Source organism: Cyprinodon tularosa, unplaced genomic scaffold (genome assembly GCF_016077235.1).
Source record: "Cyprinodon tularosa strain WSP-4 unplaced genomic scaffold, ASM1607723v1 ctg402, whole genome shotgun sequence".
In the NCBI taxonomy this organism is placed as follows: Eukaryota; Metazoa; Chordata; class Actinopteri; order Cyprinodontiformes; family Cyprinodontidae; genus Cyprinodon; species Cyprinodon tularosa.
The window spans coordinates 599,131-624,577 of record NW_024039122.1 but is presented as its reverse complement, the minus strand read 5'-3'; the positions used below and the strand labels follow the sequence as shown (position 1 = coordinate 624,577).

The 25,447-nt window shown below is 40.2% G+C and overlaps 1 protein-coding gene across 1 annotated transcript in view; it reads right to left on the bottom strand.

The window, feature by feature from the left end:
* scospondin (subcommissural organ spondin) overlaps positions 1-25,447 on the bottom strand; it is a gene marked incomplete at its 3' end in the record, with an annotated part of 132,540 nt that overhangs the window by 5,629 nt on the left and 101,464 nt on the right. Inside the window, exons 93-106 of the mRNA XM_038298218.1 lie at positions 23,045-23,197; positions 22,894-22,940; positions 19,145-19,315; positions 16,747-16,923; positions 16,450-16,605; positions 16,236-16,360; positions 13,674-13,813; positions 12,550-12,596; positions 12,252-12,473; positions 9,585-9,746; positions 1,014-1,130; positions 784-922; positions 477-673; positions 221-391 (exon numbers count right to left, since the gene is read on the bottom strand). Of these exons, the coding sequence (XP_038154146.1) occupies positions 221-391; positions 477-673; positions 784-922; positions 1,014-1,130; positions 9,585-9,746; positions 12,252-12,473; positions 12,550-12,596; positions 13,674-13,813; positions 16,236-16,360; positions 16,450-16,605; positions 16,747-16,923; positions 19,145-19,315; positions 22,894-22,940; positions 23,045-23,197 (2,024 nt within the window). The remainder of the gene's footprint in view (positions 1-220; positions 392-476; positions 674-783; positions 923-1,013; positions 1,131-9,584; positions 9,747-12,251; positions 12,474-12,549; positions 12,597-13,673; positions 13,814-16,235; positions 16,361-16,449; positions 16,606-16,746; positions 16,924-19,144; positions 19,316-22,893; positions 22,941-23,044; positions 23,198-25,447) is intronic.

Here is a 25,447-nt window from a genome sequence, read left to right as displayed (position 1 = left end):
GATTCATCCTCATTAATTCCTTTCATATTCTTGAATTTATGAACTTTACTTGCATTAATGCAAAGTTGTATCCTTGTAATTACTTAGTCCTTACAGATGAAACATCTGAAGTTATTTCTGAATGAATTTCTGAATCCGAACACATGCATTTGTATTGACAGTGTCTCATACAGTTCATTGCTAAATGTTTTCCATTCCAGTCTCAGTGTAGTTGTGTTACCAGGCAGGCAGCGGTTGGTGTTACAGATGCTGTGCTGTTTCAGAGGTCCAACACACTCTGCCCCACCGGGCTCTGGTTCTTGAAGGATCGTCTTGTTTCGCATTGTCACGCCTCCGCCGCACGTGGTGCTGCACTCGCTCCAGGACGACCACTCACTCACCAAACAGCCCTCTGCAGGAACAGCGGATCAGGTTGAAGCAGCTCGCTCCAACACCAGTGGTGAATCATGAGAGTGTGGGACTTTTAATTTACAGACCTGGACAAGATGGTAGATCACAGCTCTCTGTCTGGGTGGTGTTAGCACAGGGGGGGCCGCCCTCCGTGTCCTGGCAGCTGCGTGTCCGTGTTCTGTGTCCGTGTCCACAGGAGACGGAGCAGGAACTCCACGGGCTCCAGGGCTCGTAAACCGGGCAGGGACGCGTGGTGCACACCAGGCTGCCATTTTCACACACACTGCCAATACAGAGGTTTGGAAGAATTGAAAAGTTAAAAATGTTGTATTGAAAACTTAAAAAAAGGAAATACAGTACCCTAAAAGCAGTTTCTGCTTAAACTGCCCTCACCAAGTGTTACATTCAACAATTAGCTCCTCTTTAGGGCTGAACTCTAACGTCCCGTTCCCTGATGGGATCCCACAGCGACACTCTGTCACCGGTACGCAGCGGCTGTCCTGCAGCAGCTCTCCATCCGGACACCGACAGCCTGAGAAAGACGAAACATGACGAAGAATCAGTGAAACTTATAACTGTACCCTGTTGTTAGGATCAGGTCAGCATTGATTGATGATGTCCACCTGGGTGACAGTTTCCTTGCAGACACTGAACATGTTCCCACAAGTCTGCACAGCTCCGAGGACACTGGTTAGCACAGCTGTCCTGGTAGATCCGCTCTCTGTCCTCACAGCGCTCACCTGCGACAAGCCAAGAACTTCATCATCTTTCATCGTTTTAGAACAACATGACAAATAGGCAACTGTTTTAAGATTCCTGGAAGGATAAGAGCAACAACCCCAAAGTTAAGCCAAAGATCAGATCATTCTGATCGAACCAACTTCTTTATTAACCTGAATAACAACACAAAGGAGTGTTAACAGAAAAACATTTAAACTTTGTCATAATTTTGTCTTATGCTACGTTCACACCTAAAGCAGCAGAGGCAGCAGGAGCAGCTAGTTCACATGCAAAGTCAATGCTTGACGCGCATCAAGGTGCAGTAAAACGTCCAGCAGCTCGTTTTGAGCAGCAGGAGCAGCAGAACTATGGTCACTCCTCTGAAACAGTTAATTAACGCCGTTTATTGATTGGATGCAAACTATTGGTACTTCAACATACCAAGAAGCAGATTTCTCATACCCATCAGAAACCGCACCTATGCCGGATGCTGATGGGGATGTTTTTTAATATGTCATATTAAATTAAGCGTTCATTTCCGCATGTTTTGCTCCTACGTATTTAATGATAATATCACAGATGCTCTCCCCGAGCTCCGAGGAACTCGGACCGCAGCAAGATGGGAGAAACAGCGGAGGCTGTAGGCTTTGCTTTGCGCAGGCGGTCTGAAGCGCTGCGGGGGCGGAGCGGAGATGGAGGATGTGGGATTTCGGGGTAACAGGGGAAGCGACGCAAGTGATGTTTAGACACTGTCGTCAGACAATATGCCGTAATTTATAAATGTTTTAAATCAGGTTGGGTCCGGATTAGCCAGCAGGTGGGTCCAGATCCTGGTCTTCACCACACAGCATTTGTAAATAAACCAATGCGTTTAGTTTTGGTTTTTAATGTGTTTTCAGTGCGTCCTAAAAGGCTTACAGACATAACCTACTACCTTTCAAAATTGAAACAACTCTGCAGAAACCCAATTTGTGTAAGTCAATAGCTCACCCCACCTAAATTAACTTAAAACATGTTCACTTTTATTATCCTCATGGTTGCAGTTTGGATTACGTACATGAAAACCATCTTCCAGCCTCCGCGGCAAACCACAAAGAGGCGACCGGGCCTGAGGCTGCTGTTCAATGGGATTCCCAGTGACATACCGCCTGTATGTTGGGGTCTGAGCGGCACTGATAGGGAAATACTATTTGAAGACAGAATTGTAATCTGGATGAACTGACTGCACAGGTGAAGACTTCAGGTGGACTTTCTCACTTAAAAACATATTAAAACTACTTTATTCCCACTGATCACAGCAAATATAGCTGCAGGGCAAAGAAAGGATAGAGTAGCTCCGCCCAACGCGCATCAGAACCACTTTTCGACCGTGCAGCTAGAGCAGCAAAGCTGCGCGTCAGAACTAAACTTGTACAAGCATAAAAAATGAAGCAGCACGCACATTTTTGCTGCGCCTGCTGCTTGCGGTCTGAACGTAGCATCATGCTATGTTCAGACCGGATGCAGCAGGAGCAGTAAAATCGCGTCTGCTGCTTCCTTTTTGCTGCTTGTACCAGTTTAGTTCTGACGCGCGGCTGAAGCAGCTTTACTGCTCTGGCTGCGCGGTGCAAAAGTGTGTCTGACGCGCGTTGGGCATCAGACACACTTTCTTTGCCCTGCAGCTATATTTGCTGTGATCAGTGGGAATAAAGTAGTTTTAATATGTTTTTAAGTGAGAAAGTCCACCTGAAAACTTAATCAGTGCAGTCAGTTCATCCAGATTACCATCCTGCCTTCCAATATTAGTTCTGTGGGAGCCGCTCAGATCCCCACTTACAGCGGTGCGCCGACAGTAGGAATCCCATTCAATAGCAGCCTCTGGCCAAGTCGCCTCCTCGCGGTTCACCGCGGCGGCTGGTAGGGGTTTTTCATCTAAATAATCCAAACTGCAGGCAGCAGGATAATAAAAGCCAACATATTCTGCCGGCAGATTTCTGCATTTTAAGTTAATTTATGCGTCAATAAACTGTTTCAGAGGAGTGATCACAGCGCTCTGTGTTATCAGCGATGTGTCTGTCTCTCTGCCAGCTCCCAGATCAGCTTCTCTGATTGGTTGACGCGGCGCGTCGAGCAGCAAAAGTTCAGTTTTTCCATCTCGAGCAGCAGAGCGTTTGCGGCGCGTTAGATGCTTAAACGCGCCCGACGCATTGCACCTGCTGCTCAAAACGGGCTGCTGGACATTTTGCTGCGCCTTGACGTGCGTCAACCATTGACTTTTCATGTAAACTAGCTGCTTCTGCCGCGCCTGCTGCGTCCGGTGTGAACGCAGCATCAGTTTTAAAATAGTAAAACCCTGTTACAGGATCTGCTCTGTCACTCTGGTCACTTTTGCTCCAAAATGGATGGAAATTATGTTTGCTAGCAGCAGGAAGGACAGAAAATGCTCTGACTGTCGTATGTATATTTCCTTTTTTAGGGTATCTAAAAGAGTAATCAGAATCAACTTATATTTATTTTATCAGGCCAATCTTTAACAGCTAAAAGAGACTATCCAGTCTCTTTTAGAGATAATCCATTTAAATTCTATTGAAATTTGATCACCAAGAGATTTTTGATCTGCAAAAGACAAAAAGCATGTTTTGATTTGTTTCCATACTGTTCAGCACATCACTAAACAGGCCTTTTTGTTTGACGTTTCTGTTAGTCTTTTAACTGATAAACATTTTCCCTGCTGGAGAACAGTTGAGCTGAATAGAACAGCTGCCCCACAGTCTGACTGAAATAGCTTAACCCACAGATCTCCGTCTGCAAACTCTAAATGTCTCATTGATGAACAAAGCCCACCAAATGTTCTGCCTGGTGGCAAATAATGCTGTTATTCATGCAGGCCTACTACTGTAGAAACTAAAAAACAATTGGTAATATTTAAAGTTGTGTTTTTTCCATCTTCACATATGCCGTACTTACATCAAGTGCTGATTAGAAGCTGTTGAACTTAGTCAGGAACCATTTTTGAGCCACCATAACTAGAAAAGACACTGATGGCAGTGTTGGAAGTAACTAATACTGGTTTATACTTAACTAACTTAACTGAGACAATCCAGCACATAACTGCAGGGTGTTAGATGCTGGCCGGGAAACCATAACCAAGTGGCTGGAATAGTGTACAGGAACATCTGTGCAGAGTATTGGCTGGAAACCCCAAGATCATAGTGGAAAACACCTCCAAAGATGGTAGAGATGATCAAGCCAAGATACTCTGGGACTTCCAGATACAGACGGACCGAACGGTAATGGCAAACCAACCCGACATTGCGGTGGTGACATAAAGCAGAGGAAAGCCATTGTGGTTGACATAGTAATACCAAGCGACGGCAACATCAGCAACAAAAGAACACGAGAAACTAGAGAAACACCAGAAGCTCAAAGAAGAGCCTGGAGGACAAGGCATAAGTGGTACCCATGGTCATTGGGGTCCTCAAGGCAGTGACCCCCAAACTGGAAGAGTGGTTATAGCAGATCCCTGGAGATACATCAGACATCTCGGTCCAGAGGAGTGGAGTTCTAGGGACAACAAAGATACTGAGCAGGAATGTCAAGATCCCAGGCCTCTGATAGATGACCCCAGTTTGGGAAAAAAGGGAGACCACCCGCGGCGGATGAGGAAGACTTACTTTAAATATATATGTATATTATACAAATACTTAACTTTTGTAGTGGGAGACGTGTTTGTTAGGAATCCAGTTTGTGTGGGTTGTGTTTTGTTTGTGTTTTCTCCCTCCACCACCAGGTGGCGCCCGGTTCTCGTTGGCCCTTCCAGACACCTGTAGATGGTTGCCTCATTATCTGAGGACTCTTAAGCAGCTGACTGCCACTACCTCGACGCCAGAGTGTTTGCCAGTTTTGGGTACTCTAGCCAAGCTGAGTTTAGCAGAGTCTATCTGAGTCTTTTCTCCCTGAGCCTAACCTTGTTTTTTTTGTCTTTGCCTCTCGGCAGGAAGTCATCCTGCAAACTGGATGTTTGGACCTTCTCCCCCTGGAAGGATCGTTTGAGCTTCACACAGAGCAGGGGATAAATCTCCACGCAAACCATTCAAGTACTTCAGGAAATTTCAGTCGCAGTCAGCTCCATTGCACCTCAAGGCACCAACCAAACTCGAGTAAATTCTGTCCGCCCTCCAACGAGTCAACCAAATTCTGGAATAACCCACACCGACTGGATTCTGGAGAGGACACCTTTTTTCTGGAAATGTGAGTCCCGTTTCAGTCTTTGTTTTTGCAAGTCGTCGCTCAAGTTTCCCACTGAGCCTGAACTAAACTCTGAACTTTCCTTCTCACTTCCAGTTCTGGTTCACCAGCGTTCTCAGTAACACTGGATCCAACTCATCGTGCTTACAATAAACATGTTAAAACCTTTTCTCTGGTTCTCTGAGTGGTTTCCTGCATGTGGGTCAGATCCCTTAAAAAAAGAACATCACAATGTTTGTTTATCAGGATTTTGTTGATTGCTCCTTTTGACAGACACTTCATATTTTGATGTTTTCATTTACCAATAACATTACATTTGTCCTGTTTTTTTATTATAATGTTTATCTATTGTTTAATTTTCTAAGATGTTTTGCTTTTAACGCTGTAAACTTAAATCGAAGGGATAGGAGCTTTTTCTTATAAACCCAGAGTCCAAGATAAAAAAGTACAGTCTTAAAATATGACATATTACAAAAAAAATATTCAACTAGTGCTTTTTGAGCAGCACCAGTTGGTTCTAAAGAAATAAAAGAATAAAAAGATTCCCTGGGTACAGATATTGTCACAACATGACGAAGCCATGAGTGACTGCACCTTCTGTGAAATGAACCATCAAGCCACAATGCTGTGGGCTAATGTGCATGCATGGTGACTCCAGCCTGTTATTTCATTTATGACTAAACTGGTGTAATATTGTTACCAGCCATATTGGCCTCAGTGCCTCATTTTAATGAGGGTATCCATGACAACAGCAGGGATGCAATAATTTGCTTGTAGAAAGCAAATATATGCATTTAAACAAATCATAAGCTCATTTAAAATGGAGCTAAAAAACAGATTTAAAGACAAAGGAGATAAATCTCTGCTCTGGAATATTTTGCACACAGACAAACTTAAAAATGTAATTGTTCATCACAGCTTAAAGCTCTGGAGGTGCAGAGGAACATTCCCCAATAATGCTGATGTTAAAGAAAGGATTTAAATAATTTAATTTAGAGTAACTGTTTGCTATAGTAGTGATATTAGTCTTATTATTGTAACAAAATTTAAAGGAGAAATTACATTACTGTTGGAAGTGCTGACACTATCCTTTAAGTCTAGTTGGGAAGAGAACAATGTTCAATGCCCAGGAAATGTACAGAGGATATATTTTTACACTCCAAGTTCCAAATGGATTTCTGTCAGGAATCTCTTCCCTGGAAAAATTGTCACAGTGAATGTGAATATATTGTTTTGCATAGTTTGACTCTTTGATCCTGGAGTAAATTCAGGCGATTGAGTCCTACGCCACTTGGAAAATATTTGAGCTGTACACAAGGTTTAAAATACTGGTTTATAATTTTGAAATTCATTCTAGTAAACTGATTTTCATTTTCAGCCCTTAACGTTTCTTCTCCTTATATTCCAGGTTTAAATGCAGCTCATACTCAAACAAGGTTCTTAAACATGCATTTGAGTTGTTTTCCTCATCGTTCAAGTTTAAAATTAGCCTTACAACTAGATGATTGTTAGGATTCACACGCCTTCCTCATTAGCTTCAGTTCCGAAGCCCCTTCCTCTCCACTGTCCATGTGACGATCTCGGCACTGGTGCTGGCTTAATCTCCAACTCCTCACACCTGCTAACTCCACCCTGCCTGCTATTATCACTAATTGGTCCCACCTCTATATATAGCTCATTTGGATCTGTTCCCAGTGCCAGATCGTCTCAAACCAACTATTGATTACTATCCAGCTTTTCTATATTTTGCCTGCCTACCTGTTACCTGACCTGTTTTTGCCTTTTTTCACCGAGCCTGCCTGATCCCTTATCTGATCCTGTCTGCCTGCCCTGAATCCAAACCAGATCCGCCTCTGGACCCCTGCATCAGTTCTGCCTTGGATTGCCTGCCTCTGAGCCTGAACCCCACTCAGTCAGTGAGTAACCGAGTCTGCCTAACTGTTTTGCTTCTCTCAACCTGCCAGTAAACGGACACTCGAACGGACCTGGACCTCTCTTCTGGATTGCCTCTCTGTACCTTCGCTTGGACCCCATCTCTGAATCTATAAACGAACTGTCTCTGGAGCTCATCGGCCTCAGTCCTCAGCTAACCATCCGCCGCTCAACGGCCACCGCTTTCACAAGCCCCTTCATCGTACGGACTCCTGCCCCGGACCCAAAACGGTGCCAGTCGCCCACTCTGGGACCCATTAAAAGGTTAGTGATTCAGCCTCAGTCCCTCTCTAGTTCTGCTATTGCTGATCACTAACCTGTTGTCTCCGCCACAGGGGATTTCCTGAATGAGAGCCACCTGCACGCTCCCTGCGCCTCGCATTACTAATAAAATCTGTTGCATTCCACTGACCTGTCTGAGCTGTTTCCTGCGTCCAATATCCTGTACGTTACAGTCCAGGCTTTATCCTTCACCTCCCATCTTCTATATGTTCATTTTCAACTAAAGATGTTGTTGCTCCCTTTGCCTCCCCCTCCCTCCCTTCCATCTACAGAAGACAGAGAGGTGAAAGCTGTTTGAACATCCTCTTCATAAGACTGTCGAACAGAGTGTCTTCTTCAGTCCTGTATGACGGATCACTACAGGAGATCCTTCCTGCCCACAGGCATCAACATCTACAACAACTCGTTGAGAAAAACCTTATACTGTAGGAGTTACAACAGTGAATTTCATTTAGGATCAATAAAGTAGTTTTTAAATGGAGCCTTGACGGAAGTTCAACTGAATAAACTAATTATTCGCCTTCATTCGCCTACGACACAGCCAATCAACTTTGAACCGCGCCTACATGAAAGCCAATCAGCATCCAAAGTTCATCTTAAAAGGCCTCCAATATGCTGCTACCTAGTGTGCAGGCTATGGATGCGCTGTGACTTCATTCAGATGACACCATTTCAACCCCCCTCCAGCCCCTCCTCCACCATCGTAGCTAAAGCTTCATCAGAGCGTCATTCCTCCCGGACTCTTACTGCATTCTTTTTTTTTTTATTATATCTTTATTGATTCTCGAGAGTGTATCATTTACATGGCATTAGGCATCACCAAACTAACTTTCACATTTGAAATAAGATTCACATGTAGACCATTGCCTTATAACAGTCAAATCAAAAATATAACTATACTTCTCTGAGAAAGATTATACAGTAATCATAAAGGAAAAAAAAAATATGAAGGGAGAAACTAAGGGAAAAAATAAATAAATAAAATAAAAAATAAAATAATTAAGGAAGAAAAGGAAATACAGCAACAAAAAATATAATATAGAATAACTCTAAGGTATGGCTATCATAGGAGAGTGGATTGTCCAGGAGATTTAATAAGTTTGGTCTTTAAAGATTAAATCAGGTCTTTTAGGTTTTACATAATCTACCCAAATCCTCCAACGCTGATTAAATTTTTCAGTTCTGTGATTGAGTTATTTTTCCCATTTCATATATGTTAAATGTTATGTTAAGCCAGTCATCTAATGTTGGTTTGTCATGTGACAACCATTTTCTTGTAATGTTTTTCTTGCTTGCCGTTAATAAAATAGTCATCAAATATTTGTTTCTTTTTGTGGCGTCTTGAGGAATTATGCCTAAATACATAAGCTTGAAATCAAAAGGAATGTACTCTTACTGCAATCTGCGTCTCATTTCAACCGGTCCAGCAAAAGACCGCCATTTTGAGCCTGGTTCTGCCAGAGGTTTCTTCTCAAAGGGTAGTTTTTCCTCTCCACTGTGGCTCCATGCTTGTTCATCTTGGACAGGTTCTCTCCACCTGTGTTATCCAACTGGACTTCCATCTTCCAGGTCCCTGAGTGAAGCTCTAGTATCAGATGACGCAGTCCACTGGATCTCCCCATAAAGCTCAGCAGACCGTCTCGCTAACCAGCAGTCTACAGACTGACTACCTTCATCTATAGCCACTCCACCACCAGTTTCAGACCTGGGGGGAAACAGCCCTGTTCTCTGCTCCTGTTCATGCATATCTATCAATATTCAGCGCTAAGTTTCCTGCTGAAGTCTGAGTGCCAAAGACAAAGTAATTGCATATATACATTTCTTCTAATTGTCTTTTCTCTTCATGTGAGTTTTTCAGATTGAACTGATGTTTTATTTTCTGCTTTTGCATTTATATTAATTTGGCAAGTTTTGATGCACATAAGCTTTTAAAGAACAAGATTATACCTGAAGTGTATTTTTTAAAAGAGTGAAAGTAGAGTATTGAGTAAAACTTTTCAGGTGGAGAAGATAAAAGAATAAAGCAACCGTACCAGGACATAGTCCAGTGTTGCAGCTCTGACTCTGCGTCTGCTGACTCTTACAACGAGGCCCTGCAGGAGAGGCCAGGGGTCGTCTGTAGCGCTGCCTGACTCCACCGCTGCATGGCTGTGCACAGGCCGTCCAAACACTCCACGCGCTCCAGTTGCACAGATCTGGAACAAAACACCCATTAATGAGCCCTGTTTGGAGCCTAATTACACCCTCTGCAATATCAGACATAACTGCTGCTGTGGAAGCTGGAGCGTAAATGCAGCTCATCATCCCAGCAGTAATAGTTTGCATTATATGAACTGGTTCAGATTTACCAAAAACACATTCAATACATCTAGCTTGAATAAAGCCATTAATCAGTGCTTTTTTTTTTACATGTTTTAAAGGTCCATTTGGAACTGAAGAGGCCTCTGAGATGAGAGATGAAACGCCTTCTAGGAAACTTCAGTCCAGTTGCCTAAACTGAACTTTTCAAGCATTTAACCAAAATAAAACTATGATTTCACTTGTCGATTACTTCAGTGATCAATTAATCGATCTATTCTTTTTTTAAATGATTTAAAAGGATAGGTGGTTGAGGTTGCAAAAGACCCCAAACTAGGGTAGGAGTTAATTTTCCCGCTGGATATTGAGCTATGATCGAATAATTTAGATCCCAGCATATGTATGTTTTAGAATGTAAAAAAGCAGAAACTAGAGATGTTTAAAGGAAAAAAAAATACAAACTTCTAAAAGTACTTTAAGTATGAAATGATTCCATCCTGTTCAATAAATGATCAGTGTTTTTAATTAAGAGTAATTTTCATTTGAATGTGCTTTCCTGGAGGCATCCATGTTTGTCAAAGAACACTACTGCCACCTACTGGTTTGTGACGTCACGGTGCGGTATTGGGTGTTGATCAAGTCCCAGTGCTGTATCTGGTGTTTGTCACAATGTGCTATTTTACATGATGGTTACGACCAGTGCACTATGCAAAGTACACTGGTGTCCTCTTCAAGTTGGCAATCCAGCGACGAATCCGTCCATGAAGGATTGAAGTTTTACTTTGCTGCTTGTTTTCTATTTTTAGAAAATTTTTCTTATTTTGTTGTGTTTTTTGGTTATTTTCAGTTTTCATGTTTTTATTTATTGCCCTCTGCTGCCCTCTTGTGGTCTTCTTTTTCCCTAGCTCTTTTCCTGTTCTGCTCTGTTCACACCTGCTCCCAATCTGCTCCATAGTCCTCTCTTTGTTTCAGTCTCCCATAAATACCCTCTCTGTTCAGTTTCTCAGTGCTGGTTCCACGTCTAACTTCCTCCAACTCCGTCTCTCTTAGTCCTCCTCCTCGTGATTGTTTTTCCCCAGATGTCTCCATAGTTTCGTGTTTGTTTGACTTTGTTTTTGTTTTGATTTTTTGGATTTTGGATTCCTGCCTCAGTTGTTTGTTTACTCTTCATTAAATCATCAAGAAACTCTCCTCAGCCTCCCTTCCTCTGCATTTGGGTCCACAAACCTCAACCAAATCCTGACAGGATCATAAATCGGAAAGGTGAAATATCACTTTTTTTTTTCCACTTTTACGCGATGTATTCCAGCATCCAGCTGCCATGCACGTGGGCATTGTCAGTTTCACTATAGCTCTTGTGAATTTCAATGGTGAAGTCCTCTGGAAATCTTCAATAATTGTTGTTGATTGCAGATGTGTCTAGTAGTTCCCATTGATTTAGCTTGTAAAGCGGGGAGAATGGCGCTAGGCTAACCGCACCGTGACGTCACTGCTGGAAGATGGCAGGAGGGAGGGGTTACTATATTTGGGTCAAAATGGCCGCTTCCCGACTCAGTGATCGTGGCGGAATTTATTGTTTTTATTTCTTTACTGATTAACACTAAATAATAATTAATAAAGCGCCGCGAACATATTAGTTTTAGGTATAAATAATGATCCATGGATCATTCCTTGCTGACCGGACTTTTGCTTTAAAGCTTGTAGAGAGAAACGCCAAAAGGCTTGAATCTGTAATGAACGGCTCTTCATAAAACAATCTGGATAAATGATTTTAGGGTCTTTATGCTGACAACATGTGATTTAGGTCCAGATATATTTACTGCACTGATCATAATGCAAAGCTTATTTGTAGACTTTCAGTCAAAAAAAATTCAGAATGAATATTTAAGTGACCAAAAGTTTAAGTCCAACAAGAGATAAACATAAAGACTTTGCAAGGAAATTAACAGGAATCATTTCTACAAACTAAACCAATTAATCTTTAAATCTCTGCATGGATTTAAACCTTGATGCTGCATCTGTTTTATTATATTGGAACCTTAACGCCTCTCTAAGGAAGGATTTTTAAGTGCCTTTGTTGGAAGCTGAGATCAAAAACACAGCTTTGTTTCACACAACAGAAACAAACCGCTGCTTTTAAACAACACTTTCTCTTCATGAAATTCTATTTTTCTGGGTGTTATGCTTGTCAGACTCCATCACGTTTACAAAGTCATCAACAGGAAGCCTTTTTGAAGTGAGCTAAGTGTCAGACTGCTGCATCCTGCTGAGGAGAAGTCAGATGGAGAAAAAAAAACAACCTTTTTTTCCTTCAATGTAGAGTTAAAAAAAGATCTGGCATCGCAGAAAAATAAATAAATGTGTCTGCAATAAAAGATGTCCTGTTGAGAGAATACCATCACCTCTAAAGACACTGGCATCTGAACACCGCCTCTCCTCCACCAACGGTCCAGGACATTGGCTCCCCTCCTCGCCTCTGACAGGAAGACCAGAATCTACGTCCAAACAGGCCCGGAAACGTCTCTGGATGGAGACCATTTCACTGCTGTTGCTCTGCCCTTCCAGGGAGTTTTGGGGAATGCACGGAGAGCAGGCGGTCCACTCTGACCACTCGCTGAGGATTACTGAAAGGGGAGGAATCGGGTCAGGGTCGGAGGGCAGAGGAATCGGAAGGATCAACTGTTTCCTCTCTACTCTTACCGTCACACTCTCTGCTGTCACAGTGTAAAGTCCCATCATGACAAAGGCTGGGAGACAGAAAATGATAAAAAGAGACGTCAGAAAACCTGCAGGCTAAAACGTCACTGATCTAGTAGAACAGAGAACATGGGATTTAGGAGTTCGTCTGCCTGGTTTCCTGGACAGAACCGCCTTTTACAGCTGCTTTTTCTATGTCTGCTTCTGTCTCCTTGAACCCCAGTCGGCCTCAGCAGATGGCCGCTCACACTGAGCCTGGTTCTGCTGGAGGTTTCTTCCTGTTAAAAGGGAGTTTTTCCTCTCCACTGTCGCTTCATGCATGCTTAGTGTGAGGGATTGCTGAAGAGTCAATGAGTCGATGCAATCAGCTGCTTTTTTTCTTAGATAGAAAACTTTGAATCAATTTGACTGGATGATCTGGTTGAACTGTTAGCCTCGTGAGACCATCCTGATCTCGCGAGCTTTCAAGATTTCACTCGCAGATCAGTCTGGAGACTCTCCGTTGAAGAAAATTTGGAGCCGTTCACCAAACGAACGTCCAATCAGCGTTGGCTTTGAGGCGGGTTGAGGTGTGACGCAACGAGAAGCGCGACAGTTCAGTCTAAAGAACATGGCGGCTTCAGCCGATAAAACTAGCGTTAGCGTGGCTATCGAGCAAGTTTTATCGGAATTACAGAGTATTTCTTCACTGAAAGAAGAGCAAAACACTGCTCTGGAGGCTTTTCTCAAAGGAAAAGATGTTTTTGCTCTTCTCCCGACTGGTTTCGGCAAGAGTTTGATCTATCAATTGGCTCCTCTTCGTCGTCGCTCTGTTAGTACGTCATATGCTTCGTTGATCTGATTGGTTTATTTGGCCCGTCTATCACCAACATAGGCCAATCAGCTAACCAGTATTTTCGCCCCTTCCCAAAATTACTTCAACGGAAGGTTTCCAGATGGATATGCGGAGTAAATCCTGCTGGCGGAGTCAGGTTAGTGAACTGTAAAGTGCCTTGAGATGACATGATGTGAATTGTTGCTATAGAAATAAACTGAATTGAACAGATCTATAAAACTGGCTTTTTGTGCTCAACTGTTGAATCCAACACAATGAAACAAAAATGTTGCTTTAAGCGGTCGTCTCTAACCAGGAGCTGCAGTCTATGGTGACGGTGGCGCCCTGAGGGACCGTGAAAGGTGTGGGAGGTTCTCCTGAATCCTGGTGCTGCAGGTAGATGCAGCCGCAGTCCTGCTGAGGAACACAGCTGCCGTTCTTCTGCAGGAAGCCCTGGGAGGAAAAAAGGAAATGGCACCTTTGTTTTTTTAGCTAACATTTCATACAGAGGTTTTTTTGTTTTTTTTGTTAAAACTTCAAAATCTAACAAAAAGGTAAACTCATCTTGAAAGTATCTAATGTGAAATGAAAAACGCAATTTGAAAAGGATTAAATTTGTAAAATTCAATTTAAAAAAGAGAAAGTTGAACATTTAAATTAAAACAATTATTTAAAATAACAGTAATGCTACTTTAAAAACCTTTTTTTTTAGTTATGATGTTGAAAGTTTTGTTTTTAGAATTCATTTTGTGCAAAAACGGATCTAAAATCAAGTAAAAGTGTCTTGAAAAAGTTTCTTTTCCCATAATATGAGCAGGTAAATAAGATGATATGACAATGAAATGAGGATTTCTGCCCTTAAATGTGATTTATTAGATATTACTAACTTGAAAAAAGATAATATTTGTTTTTTTCCTTAATGTAAATCTCAATCTTATTATATTTGCAAATTATCAAGCATGCTTAGTGTGAAGGATTGCTGAAGAGTCAATGAGTCGATCAACTGGTTTTCCTTAGATAGAAAACTTAGAACTTTGATCAGCTGAACTGTAAAGTGCCTTGAGACGACAAGTTGTGAATTGGCGCTATAAAATAAACTCAATTGAATTATCTTACCTGCTGAAATGAAGGGAAAATACACTTAAATCAAAAATGAACTTAGTGTATTTCCTTTTTCTAGTTGATGCTTTTCACTGCAAATATTGTCAATTCAACCAAGCCTTACAATCTTAGCTCTATCAAAAAAAGAAAAGAAATATGATCTTGTTTTGATATTGATATACTAAGCAACAGCAGATTCTGAGAGATTCAGCTTTTGATATGATTCTACTGAATAATTAGTGCAATAATCTACCAGTGCAGTGAGAAAATAACACTTCTAAAATCCTATATATCCTCAAGTCTTTGACTCGTCCTTTTCCTCAAATTATTTATCCTATCTTTGCAATTTTCTGATTGATTTAATGATGTAGATCTAAACACTGAGAAGAAAATCATGAAAATAAAAATTTACATAAAAACACTTATGGCTATAGGAATATAACTTGAATCTTTCTATTTCTCCTCCGTTTTGTGTTAATATTCTCATTTTTGTTTAAGGAAAAACTTATTTTACCAATCTATTATCTAAGAACATTTCTTCTCAAACAGTGTTATAGTGCCCCCTGGTGGTATGTAGGGACCATAAGTTTTTTATTTTTATTTTTTTATAATTTTTTATTTAGAAAGACAGATTTCCATTACGTCAGTAATCACAGCTTCATGCGTTCAAGATTATAACTAAAGATATAGGCAGAAAGTCCAAGTGATTTTGTCCATGTTGCCTTTCTGTTATTTTTAACAGAATATCACTAACTTAGTTGTAAAGATAACAAAAAATTAACAGAATTAAACAGTAATGGGGATTGCACCACCTCAAGTAATAAAAACCACAAAGACATTAGAGGGCAAGACATATTTCAGAATAACAATCAAATAAAGTCGGATCTAATTGGTTTCACGTACTCAGTCCATTTGGACCAAATCTTATAAAACTTTTCTTTTTAAGTTTTTTTTTTTTTTTTTTTTTGAGTAAAAACTTAAATATTCAAATTCAAATTTGTGTTTAATCACATGAACATTTTCTAATTTGTTGGTGGTCTGCTTTGACAAGATCTCACAATATTTGTATTAATTATAACTTAGGTAATTATTATTAAAATATCTCTTATTATGTCTGCTGTGGCGGGCATGCACCGGCCTCATTTTTAATAATTTTGGAAAAACGATTATCTTTTTTGGTTGTGATAAAGTACTAATATGAACTATATATATTTAATTTTTATACTTCAAATGTAACATTTTGTGAAGCTTTGGAAGAAAAACATAAAAATCTATAAAAACTCTACATAATAAACAGCTGTGTTTCCTTTGGAAACAATTTCTGTAGTAAAGTAGAAACATATTGCTGTATTTTATTGGACTGTATTATGGTGGTACTCTAAGATGTCATGATAGTGTGAGGTGGTGCTTATAGAGAAAAAGTTTCTCAGAACAAATATATTATTAATGTAAACATTCAAGATTTAACGCAGAAATATTGATGTTTGACATACATGTAAACAAAAAGAGATGGGTAATTTTTTTTTTTTATATATATATATATATATATATATAAACTGTAGAAACTAACATGCAAAACAAAGTAGATCAGCTCTAAGTTGGGATGCTAATAATTGAGCATTATTTACAGATATATGTTTCCCTGTTTGTTTATAAAGAAGTCAGTCTAATGTAATTGAAACTAGTTTAGTTGTTTTTTGTCAAATACATCAGTATGTGCGTCAAACAGAAATTATAGAGCAGAAATAAGGCAGATCAGACACAGGAGGTTCACCTCAGGGCAGTAGCAGCCAGGTGTGCACTCCCTCACCCCCAGGCATAGATCCTGGTTGCCTATCAGCGCACACTGCTTCTCACAGGGAGCTCCGCATGCCGAGTAAACAAACGGAGCTTCACAGGCTACAAGACAGGGAGACCCGGCAGGTTAATACAGAGACAAAAAATCATTCAGAGAGAGTTTGGGAAGAAAGTAAAAGTGAAGTTCTCACCCTCACACTGGCTGAGGGTGCAGGCCCGGCTCTGGGTTTCTACAGGAGTGCACTGCTGCCCTCCGGTGGCTGAAGTGAGAGCTACACGATAACGCTGCTGCCTCTGAGTCTCACAGGAGCAGTGGGACCAAATGCTCCACGCTGACATGGGGCACACTGGAAAACAGAGCAGCTCATTCACACACATCTGTGGGTTTTCCTCAGACTGTTTAATAAAGTCTATTTTATATTCATGATGTGACCAAATGAAGGAAAACTAAAGCTGATTCTGTTATGTTGGGTTCTTCCAGTGTTTACCTGGGCATGGTTGGTGGTAGCACAGCTGGGTCTCCTCACTGTTCCTCACAGCATCAACCTCAGGGGGGCACGCGGCGTCCCCTTCCTCCTCACACACGCACACCCGGCGCCGGAACACGGACCCGGCACCGCAGCTCCGGGAGCACGGTGACCATGGCGACCATGGGCAAAGGTCATCTGGAGGGTCAAAGAAAGTAAACGATAAAAACAGGAGCTCTGCAAACATCTATCAGCTGGGGGAAGATTTACCAACAGAAACAGGAGATTAAAAGATTTTAGAGCTTTCACCTCAGATTGTAGGAGCCATTTATCCTTTGTCCTTTGTCGCCACCAGGGGGCGTATTTAATTTTGAGTTCTGAGTGTCTTATGGGGGATGGGTTATTTAAGGTCAACCATCAATTCTGTTCAGGTGTTGTTAATAGGCTGAGGCAAACAGTTTTCTACTGTGCTTGGTTAGGGTTAGGGTTAGGGTTATGTATGTGGATCTTGAAGGAAACAGTAAGACAATGGATATGGTGCTGAAAATAACTGACTTTATTTAATGTCAAACGGAAGATCGGTATTCTGAATCTTAATTGAGCGCACGTAAAACCAATGCCTTCCAACAACAACCACCAGTAGCCTAAAATATAGGATTTTAGCCGCTACACTGATGGAGGGGTGAAGCTAATTAGCTCCCGTCCCTTTAATGTGTATCTGGACCCTAAGGGTCAATCATATATTTCACAATATATGATTGATCTTTCTAAACAGTTAAACTTGTGTAGAAGTGGCTGCATGGCAGCAAAAACCTCTTAATGTATGCTGACGATTCAGCGGTTTCTTGATCTTTTTTCTATTCGAATATTCGAATGATGATGTTAAATTTAACTAATCAAAAACTGTTATTCTGATCTGTCTTACTAAAGAGGATAAAAGAAGAACATTTTCATAACTTTAAGCAATCTGACATTATACGATGAGTCTCTAATGAATGTAGATATCTGGGCAATGTGTGACAGATGATGACATTTACCATCAGTGCCATATGCACGCCACCTACACTGGAAAAAAATGAAATCTAGATAAGTAATTTTTTCTTAAAATAAGTGCATTTGTTCTTGGATTGAGGAGGTAAAAGAGACATTTTGCCAATGGAACAAGACAATTTACACTTAAAAATAAGAAAACACAGTTGCATTGTCTTATTTCAAGTGCATATGAGCTAAATATTTTATTTTAAGAGTAAAAATACTCATCCCATTGGAAAACTGTCTCATTTACCTACTCATATTAATGGTAAATACACTTAATTTAAGACATTTTTACTTATTTCTAGATCGTTTTTCCAGTGTATCCCTCCCTCCATCCACTCATGCACCCACCCATCTATCCATCCATCCATCCATCCATCCATCCATCCATCCATCCATCCATCCATCCATCCATCCATCCATCCATCCATCCATCCATCCATCCATCCATCCATCCATCCATCTCTGGTACTTAGGATACCATAATATAGGAAAGATCCAGAACATGAGGAACATGATCCTTTTCAGAGCTAAAGTGCAGTTGGAGACCGTATAAAAATTAGCTGATAAAATCAGACAATTATCTAAATATGAGCAAATAAAAAATAAAAAATAAAAAAAGTGGAAGTTATTTCTGATTTTGGGTTTAAAGAAATTTAGCTTCACTGGTCAGAAATATTTATTCAATAATACAATTTAAGTTATAAAAAAATAATATGAATGAATAATTCAATACAATATTACAAAATTGAGTTATGGAACAATGAGATAAAAGCTACTTGGACCGTGCAGGAGAGTGATTTTTTGATAAACAGCCAAATCTGAAAAAAGTTGATTACAAAAAATCAATAGTTGTTAAAAAATTATTTGGTTACATTTCTAACACTGATGTGTTATTACTGAAAAACCTTCTGGCAGCTAATGGGAAAACACAACGACGTCTTACTGATTATTGAACTACATAAAAAAAACTTTTATGATAAAAAATGCAATTCTGTTGTAGATCAATGTCCAAGATTTTAAATTAAGACAATATTTTCTTATTTCAAAGAAAGGCCGAGCAGCTAATGGAACTGTGCAGCGGGTCGATTTTTTACAATTCAGGACACTTTTATTGGCCAAGATGATTTTAAAAAGTCAAGTTTGTTCAAATACATTTTTTTTTCTATGTAAATCATGTGTTTTCTCTGAACAAAAACATAAAGAATGAAAAAGTCAACATATGGAGATTCAAATTTTTGTTATTCCTTAGCTGCCTAATGTCCCTTATTTCCCCCAAATTATACCAATTTAATTTGAAATCCAAATGAAAGTAAAAACACTGCATTTTTTGACCAACTGGTATAAATTCAGAGATTAATGAGTTAAAATAATGCATACAGACCCAAACATGGGGGGGTCAGACAGCTCTGTGTCTCCCTCTCTGGTCCGCTGCAGTGAGAGCCGTTGTTTCGAGGTGGGGGGTTGATGCAGGCTCGAGTTCGAACATGTGTGCCCCGACCACAGGTCACTGAGCAGTCAGACCACACCGACCAGGGGGTCCAGGAACCATCAACTGCAAACACCACAATTAGATCAGTGGTTGATATGACAACCTAACAAGGGTGCAGCTCCATCAGAAGGTAACAATCTCACCTGGAAACAGAGAAATAAAGTTACAGAAAAAGATTTAAAATGATTTTAATCTCACATTGTTCTGACAATATGTTACTGTGACAAAACTAAGAACTTGTAAAATGATTCTGTTATACTAATGTGTAAAATGTAACAAACAGGGGCGGAGTTAGGAAATTTGGGGCCCTAGGCAAAGACAGGCAGGGGGCCCTCTGAATTGAGAAGACAACACATAAAACAGCCCCATTCTACAGATAGAGAAATGTTAATAGAACAGACATCCATTGTTTGCTCTATGTTTTGTCCCTTTTCTTCTTGTTTTCCTCTCTATGTTTTGTACTCAGCTGACTTTTCATGCTGTCTCTAAAGGAATGAAAGATTTTTTCCAAGCACTAAGCTCACTTAGCTGATTGCTCCTTCCTGTGTTTCCAAAAAGGCCAAAGTAAATAATCCAGTCCTCAGACACACTTAATATTATAAGCGTTCCAATGTTCTGATGCATTTAAGTAAAAGGAGTTTATCAAAGACATAATTAATGTGCACAAATAAGTAATAGTTGTATTAACCATACATATAAACAGAGTTTTATGGGGCCCCCAGCAACTTGGGGCCCTAGGCAACTGCCTAGTATTGCCTAATGGTAAATCCCCCCCTGGTAACAAATGGCAACCAGAAGTGTTTCTGTATTAGCGATAAAAGAGCATGGCGCCTGGGTCCTGGAGGGTTTGAGTTCATCTCCCACAGACTGCCACTCTGGGTCCTTGAGTAGGACCCTTGACCCCAGACTGCTCCCTGGGTGCTGCACAGTGGTAGTGCTCCACCTGCTAAATAATGCGTTTTTTTCCACCTATTGATGTACGTTTTATACGAGTGCCCGACCCAGTGCAGGAAGCAGGATATAAGCTAGTGGTGGGATGTTAACAGCAGACTCTTATCGGATGATAAAAAAATACTTCCACCTTGATATTTTAGCCCGGAAGTATATCTAGGGGTGAGAAGGAATCAGTCTTCCAAGCTTTGTAGCCTCCTGTGAAATAACCACATCAAACGTGACGTGCTGACATGGATGCAGCTATAAGCACAGCTCTATCAGCCAAGCAAACCAAGCACGTCGCTCAGTGGATAGCCACAAGCTGCCAGCCCATCAGCATGGCTGCTGGGCTCCAGCTCGTGCTCTGGTCAGCCACATGTGACCCATCTTACAATCTACCTGCTAGGCGAGCTATCATGAGGAGAATTCATGACCAGCACGCCGCGGGGGAAGCTGCGAAAGATGAGAAGTTGATTGAGGCAACGTTTGTGTGAGATTTTTGGAGACAGTCTATTGTTAAAATGGGGAATCTATCATTTGAAATGGGACTCTCTATTTTTTTGCAGCTAACACTGTAAAAATTTAGCAAAAAAAGTATTTATAACTTACAAAGAAATTAGGTGTGATTTTGCAGACACAAAAAAACAAAACCTTTTCTCTTAAATTCTGGAGGTAGCACACACATCATGAATGCCTTTGGCAGAATTCAAATGAGAGATTTTAATCTAGATTAATTCCAAGATTACAGTGAGATTAATCTACATTTAAAAAATAATCCATGCCCACCACTAATATAAATATACTGTATAGTAAATATAGTTTTTAATTAAGTCTTTTTTCCCTCTGAAACTGTTGCACTACAATAATTACCTGATTACCACAAATTTGAATCACAAGTTCCAGACAAAACAGCCGTCCTGAGTTACATTCTTCAAGGTCTGTTGTCCTGTAACTTTGAGATTAATTTCTCTTTTTTAAAGCTACAGTGTGTAACTTTCAGCGACATCTAACGTCCAGACTGCAGACCGCAGCAACATGAACATCTCCCCCCCACCGCTTCTCCCCCCCAACAGTACGGCGAGCGTTACGGGACAAAATGTCTTCCACGACGTCCGCATCACCTACCTTCTCAAGTGATGAGGTTTGTTTACATAGATAATTTTACAGATAGTATTTCATTAGTCTGTGTAGGGTATAGATTTCATGTAGACTTAAGATAATAAATATACCCGTTATTTTTTCTACGTCGTTGTGACGTTTTGGTGAGCTGCTTTGCATGGTGATATAAACAGACGAAGTAATTGTAGTCATTAGTTTAACAGCGAGATTGTGTTCGCTGGAAGAATATATATTCCCCGTTTACAGAGTCCAAGTCTTGTTTGTGGCACGGGGGTTACAAGGCGAGGAAGAGGGAGAGGAAGAGGGCAGAGAGGCCGGGGTGGGCGTGCAGCCAGGGCCAGGCGAGGGAGAGGTACCAGCGGGGTGACTAGAGCAGAGGAGGAAAGGCTTGAAGATCTCCAAAGGAGCCGGAGAGAAGTAACCGAGGTATATATCCAGAAAATTATTTTACAGAAAATTACTGAATCATTACCTGTGAAACGTCAGGGACGTTGCTGAATAAGTATACTGGAGAGTAACAGCATCATCACGCAGCATGTTATTGTAATGGGCGATCTCGCAATCGCTAGTTTGTTGGCTCTGCGCTGCCGTAGCGCAAAGATGTCTGCCTCCATGGCTGCGAGAGCCGCTCCTATGTAATTATAAATAACGAATTCTAAGGCAACGCAAATATTAAGGTTAAGAGGCTGAGCTCGTAGATGATGATAAATAACATAGTTATGTATAATATATTACATTTCTGACTGTATATCCCTGTAATTATTACACACTGTAGCTTTAATGCACCTGAGTCAAATATTTAGGTCGTTAGCAGGACTTTGGAGGACCTAACTACATGCTGAGGAGGTGTGTGGCCAGAGACACGTCCGATAGGTGCAGGACATCAAACCTCCAGGAATACCAAAAAGGAACCTTGGAGTAATGCGTCTGCCTCAGATTACTGTCTGTTTGGTTAAATTAGATGTATTCTGTGGATTCAGGCAAAAAAAAATCATAGATTATTTCATAACCTAAGGTTAAGGTTTGTTGTGCCTTAACAAAGTTTTGGCAACAGTGACGTTATAGCAGTGTTTTTCAACCCTGGTCCTAAAGGCACCCTGCCCTGCATGTTTTAGATGTTTCCCAGCTTTCACACAACTGTTATCAATTGATAGCAGATTATCAGGCTTTGCTGAACTGCAATCATCTGAATCAGGTTTGCTAAAGCTCAGAAACATCAAAAACATGCAGAGCAGTTTGCCTTGAGGACCAGGGTTGAAAAGCACTGCGTTATAGTAATTCACCATGGTTAAAAAAAAATCTTAGAGGGAAACCTGTGGTTCTATTTATAAAAACAAAAAATGAGAAATTTTGTAGTTTTTTTTGTTGTTGTTTTTTTTTACATGAGAACCACCAACATTAAAAGGCAATCTGAAAAGCTTTATACATGAAATGTTTAAAACTGAGTTTTTAGAATTTAAGGCTATCAGGGAGCACCATCTATACACTGACCAGACTAATCAGGCTACATTTTAAAATGCTTTAATTGATTCTTCATCTTTAGTCCAACTTTTGCACACTCTCTCACTACAGGGAACATAAGGACCTACCTCTGCAGTCCACATCTTGGCAGTAGACTCCCTCTGGGGTGCATGTGCTGCAAAGCAAAACGATACTTAAATAAAATTAAGACACTTTTGCAGAAGTTTCCTCACTCAATGTTTAACATTTTTAATCAGTTTATTTATTTTTCTGTCTCACCATTGCTGGCACTCCCCCTGCAGCCAGGTGTCTCCCACTCGCAGCTCTTGGTGGTGGTGAAGGCAGAGGGGGGGGCAGGGTCCAGGGTTGCAAGGTTTGTGCTGAACCTGCTCAAAGCTGCAGTCTGCTCCTTCACTCTCTGGGATCATGGATCTGACACCAGAACATTTAAACATTTTCTACCTTCTCTGTCTAACAGAAAGATAGCGAGTATCTAAGCAACAGATACGCAAAAATTGTGAAGGATGAACACATCACTCTTCATTACACTGGAAAAAAATCGAAATCTAGATTAGTAATTTTTTCTTAAAATAACTGCATTTTTCTTGGATTAAGGAGATAAAAGAGACATTTTGCTTAAGATAATTTAAATTTAAAGTAAGAAAACACGATTGCATTGTCTTATTTTAAATGCATGTTATCAACTTATCCTATTTTAAGAGTAAAAAAAAACAAAATCTCATTTACCTACTCAAATTAAGGGTAAATACACCTAATTTAATAAATGTTTACTTATTTCTAGGTTGTTTTTCCAGTGTAGAAACAGGCTACACTGCAAAAACAATCCAAAAATTGGTAAAAATGTCTTAAATGAAGTGTTTTCACCCTTAAAGGAATAGTACACCCAAAACATGATTAGCCTTCATTTTCTACTCACCCCCATGCTGAACAACACTCTGGAGTACTTTTTTGATATCTCAAATGCATCTGGAGATCTGGGAGGCTTCTTGCTGTCTGCTGACATTCAAATAATGGAGGTCTATGGCGCCCGAGGCAGAAAGGTCCATAAAAGTCCACAAAAAACGTGTCAATATTCCTCCATACTGCTCGTCCAATGTATACGGAAACCGCGGCAGACCAAACCAGATGAAAGTGCGCATTCAGCTCGGCAAAGAACTCATGCTCTTCCTCAACACTGAAGTCCTCAGACATTTTTCTTTCGTTGTTTCTTTCTTTGCACAGGTAAACAGCACATTTCTTCTTCTACGCTTGCATTATTGGCAGAGCAGACGCTGAATGCGCACTTTCATCTGGTTTGGTGTGCCGGCTTCCGTAGCGTCGTGAACGCGCTTTTAGGAAATCCTATACACTACTGTTTATGCTCTAAAAACATTCTAAATGACTTCGTTTCGAGTAAATTCTGGATGCTACCCACTCAGGACACTTGGAATACATTGGACGAGCAGTATGGAGGAATATTGACACGTTTTTTGTGGACTTTTATGGACCTTTCTGTCTCAGGCACCATGGACCTCCATTATTTGAATGTCAGCAGACAGCAAGAAGCCTCCCAGATCTCCAGATGCATTTGAGATATCAAAAAAGTACTCCAGAGTGTTGTTCAGCATGGGGGTGAGTAGAAAATGAAGGCTAATCATGTTTTGGGTGTACTATTCCTTTAATTTGAGCAGGTAAATAAGATGATTTACCAATGGAATGAGTTTTTTTACTCTTAAAATAAGATAATTAGATAATATGCACCTGAAATAAGACAATATCATTGTTTTTTTCTTATTTTAGACATAATTTGTCTTGTTCCATTGACAAAATTTCTCACTGACCTCCTTAATCCATAATTTTAAGAAAAAAAATGACTTATTGAGATTTAATTTTTTTTGCAGTGTACACTAATGTCTCATTTCCACTTCAAGTCAACAGACTAAAACTAACTAAACTGAACCAAATAAAACTATTTTACCGATACGATACAAAACCAACAACTACGGTTAACCAACAACTTTAATCCTTGTAGAGTTTTAGAGATGTTTGAGTAAAACAATTATTCCACAATTATGAGTAAATGCTGCTCTGGATGGCTTGGCTAAAAAAAGAAAAGAAAAAAAAATCTATTATATAATTTATTACATTAAATATTTTCAATCAGGCATGTAGAGCGTTGCCAAAATGTCACGGGTGAGGAAAGAGTATAAAGAGTTTGATGGCCAGTGGAGGGAATTTATTTCTATTATTGTTGCAAGAAGAATTAAGAAAATTGTTTTTTGCTGTTTTTTATTTTATTTTATGCTTTTTAATGATTTTTGTACATTTATTTTTCAAAATGCATATTTCCATAACCATTTTTAAACAGATTTTATATTTAATTTATTTTTTAAATGTTTTTGCAGATTTGATATTCTATATATTTTTTATTTTTTTATTCCTGTTGTTCAAGTTATCTCTTACGAAGAGTTTTTTGTCGATTAGGTCTTCTATAAAGGTGCAAGTCTTCTTTAATGAGGAGGGTAAAACTTTTTTTCTACAAACAAGGAAATCTGTTCAATAAGGTAGCCTGGGTGCCAGTCCGAACTTAGTCCCGCCCACAAGGTTTGAGTTCGGGGAAGTTCGGTCTGGCTCTGCTCCATAGTAGCGCGAGTATTATAGCCCACTGTCAGGCGATCCAAT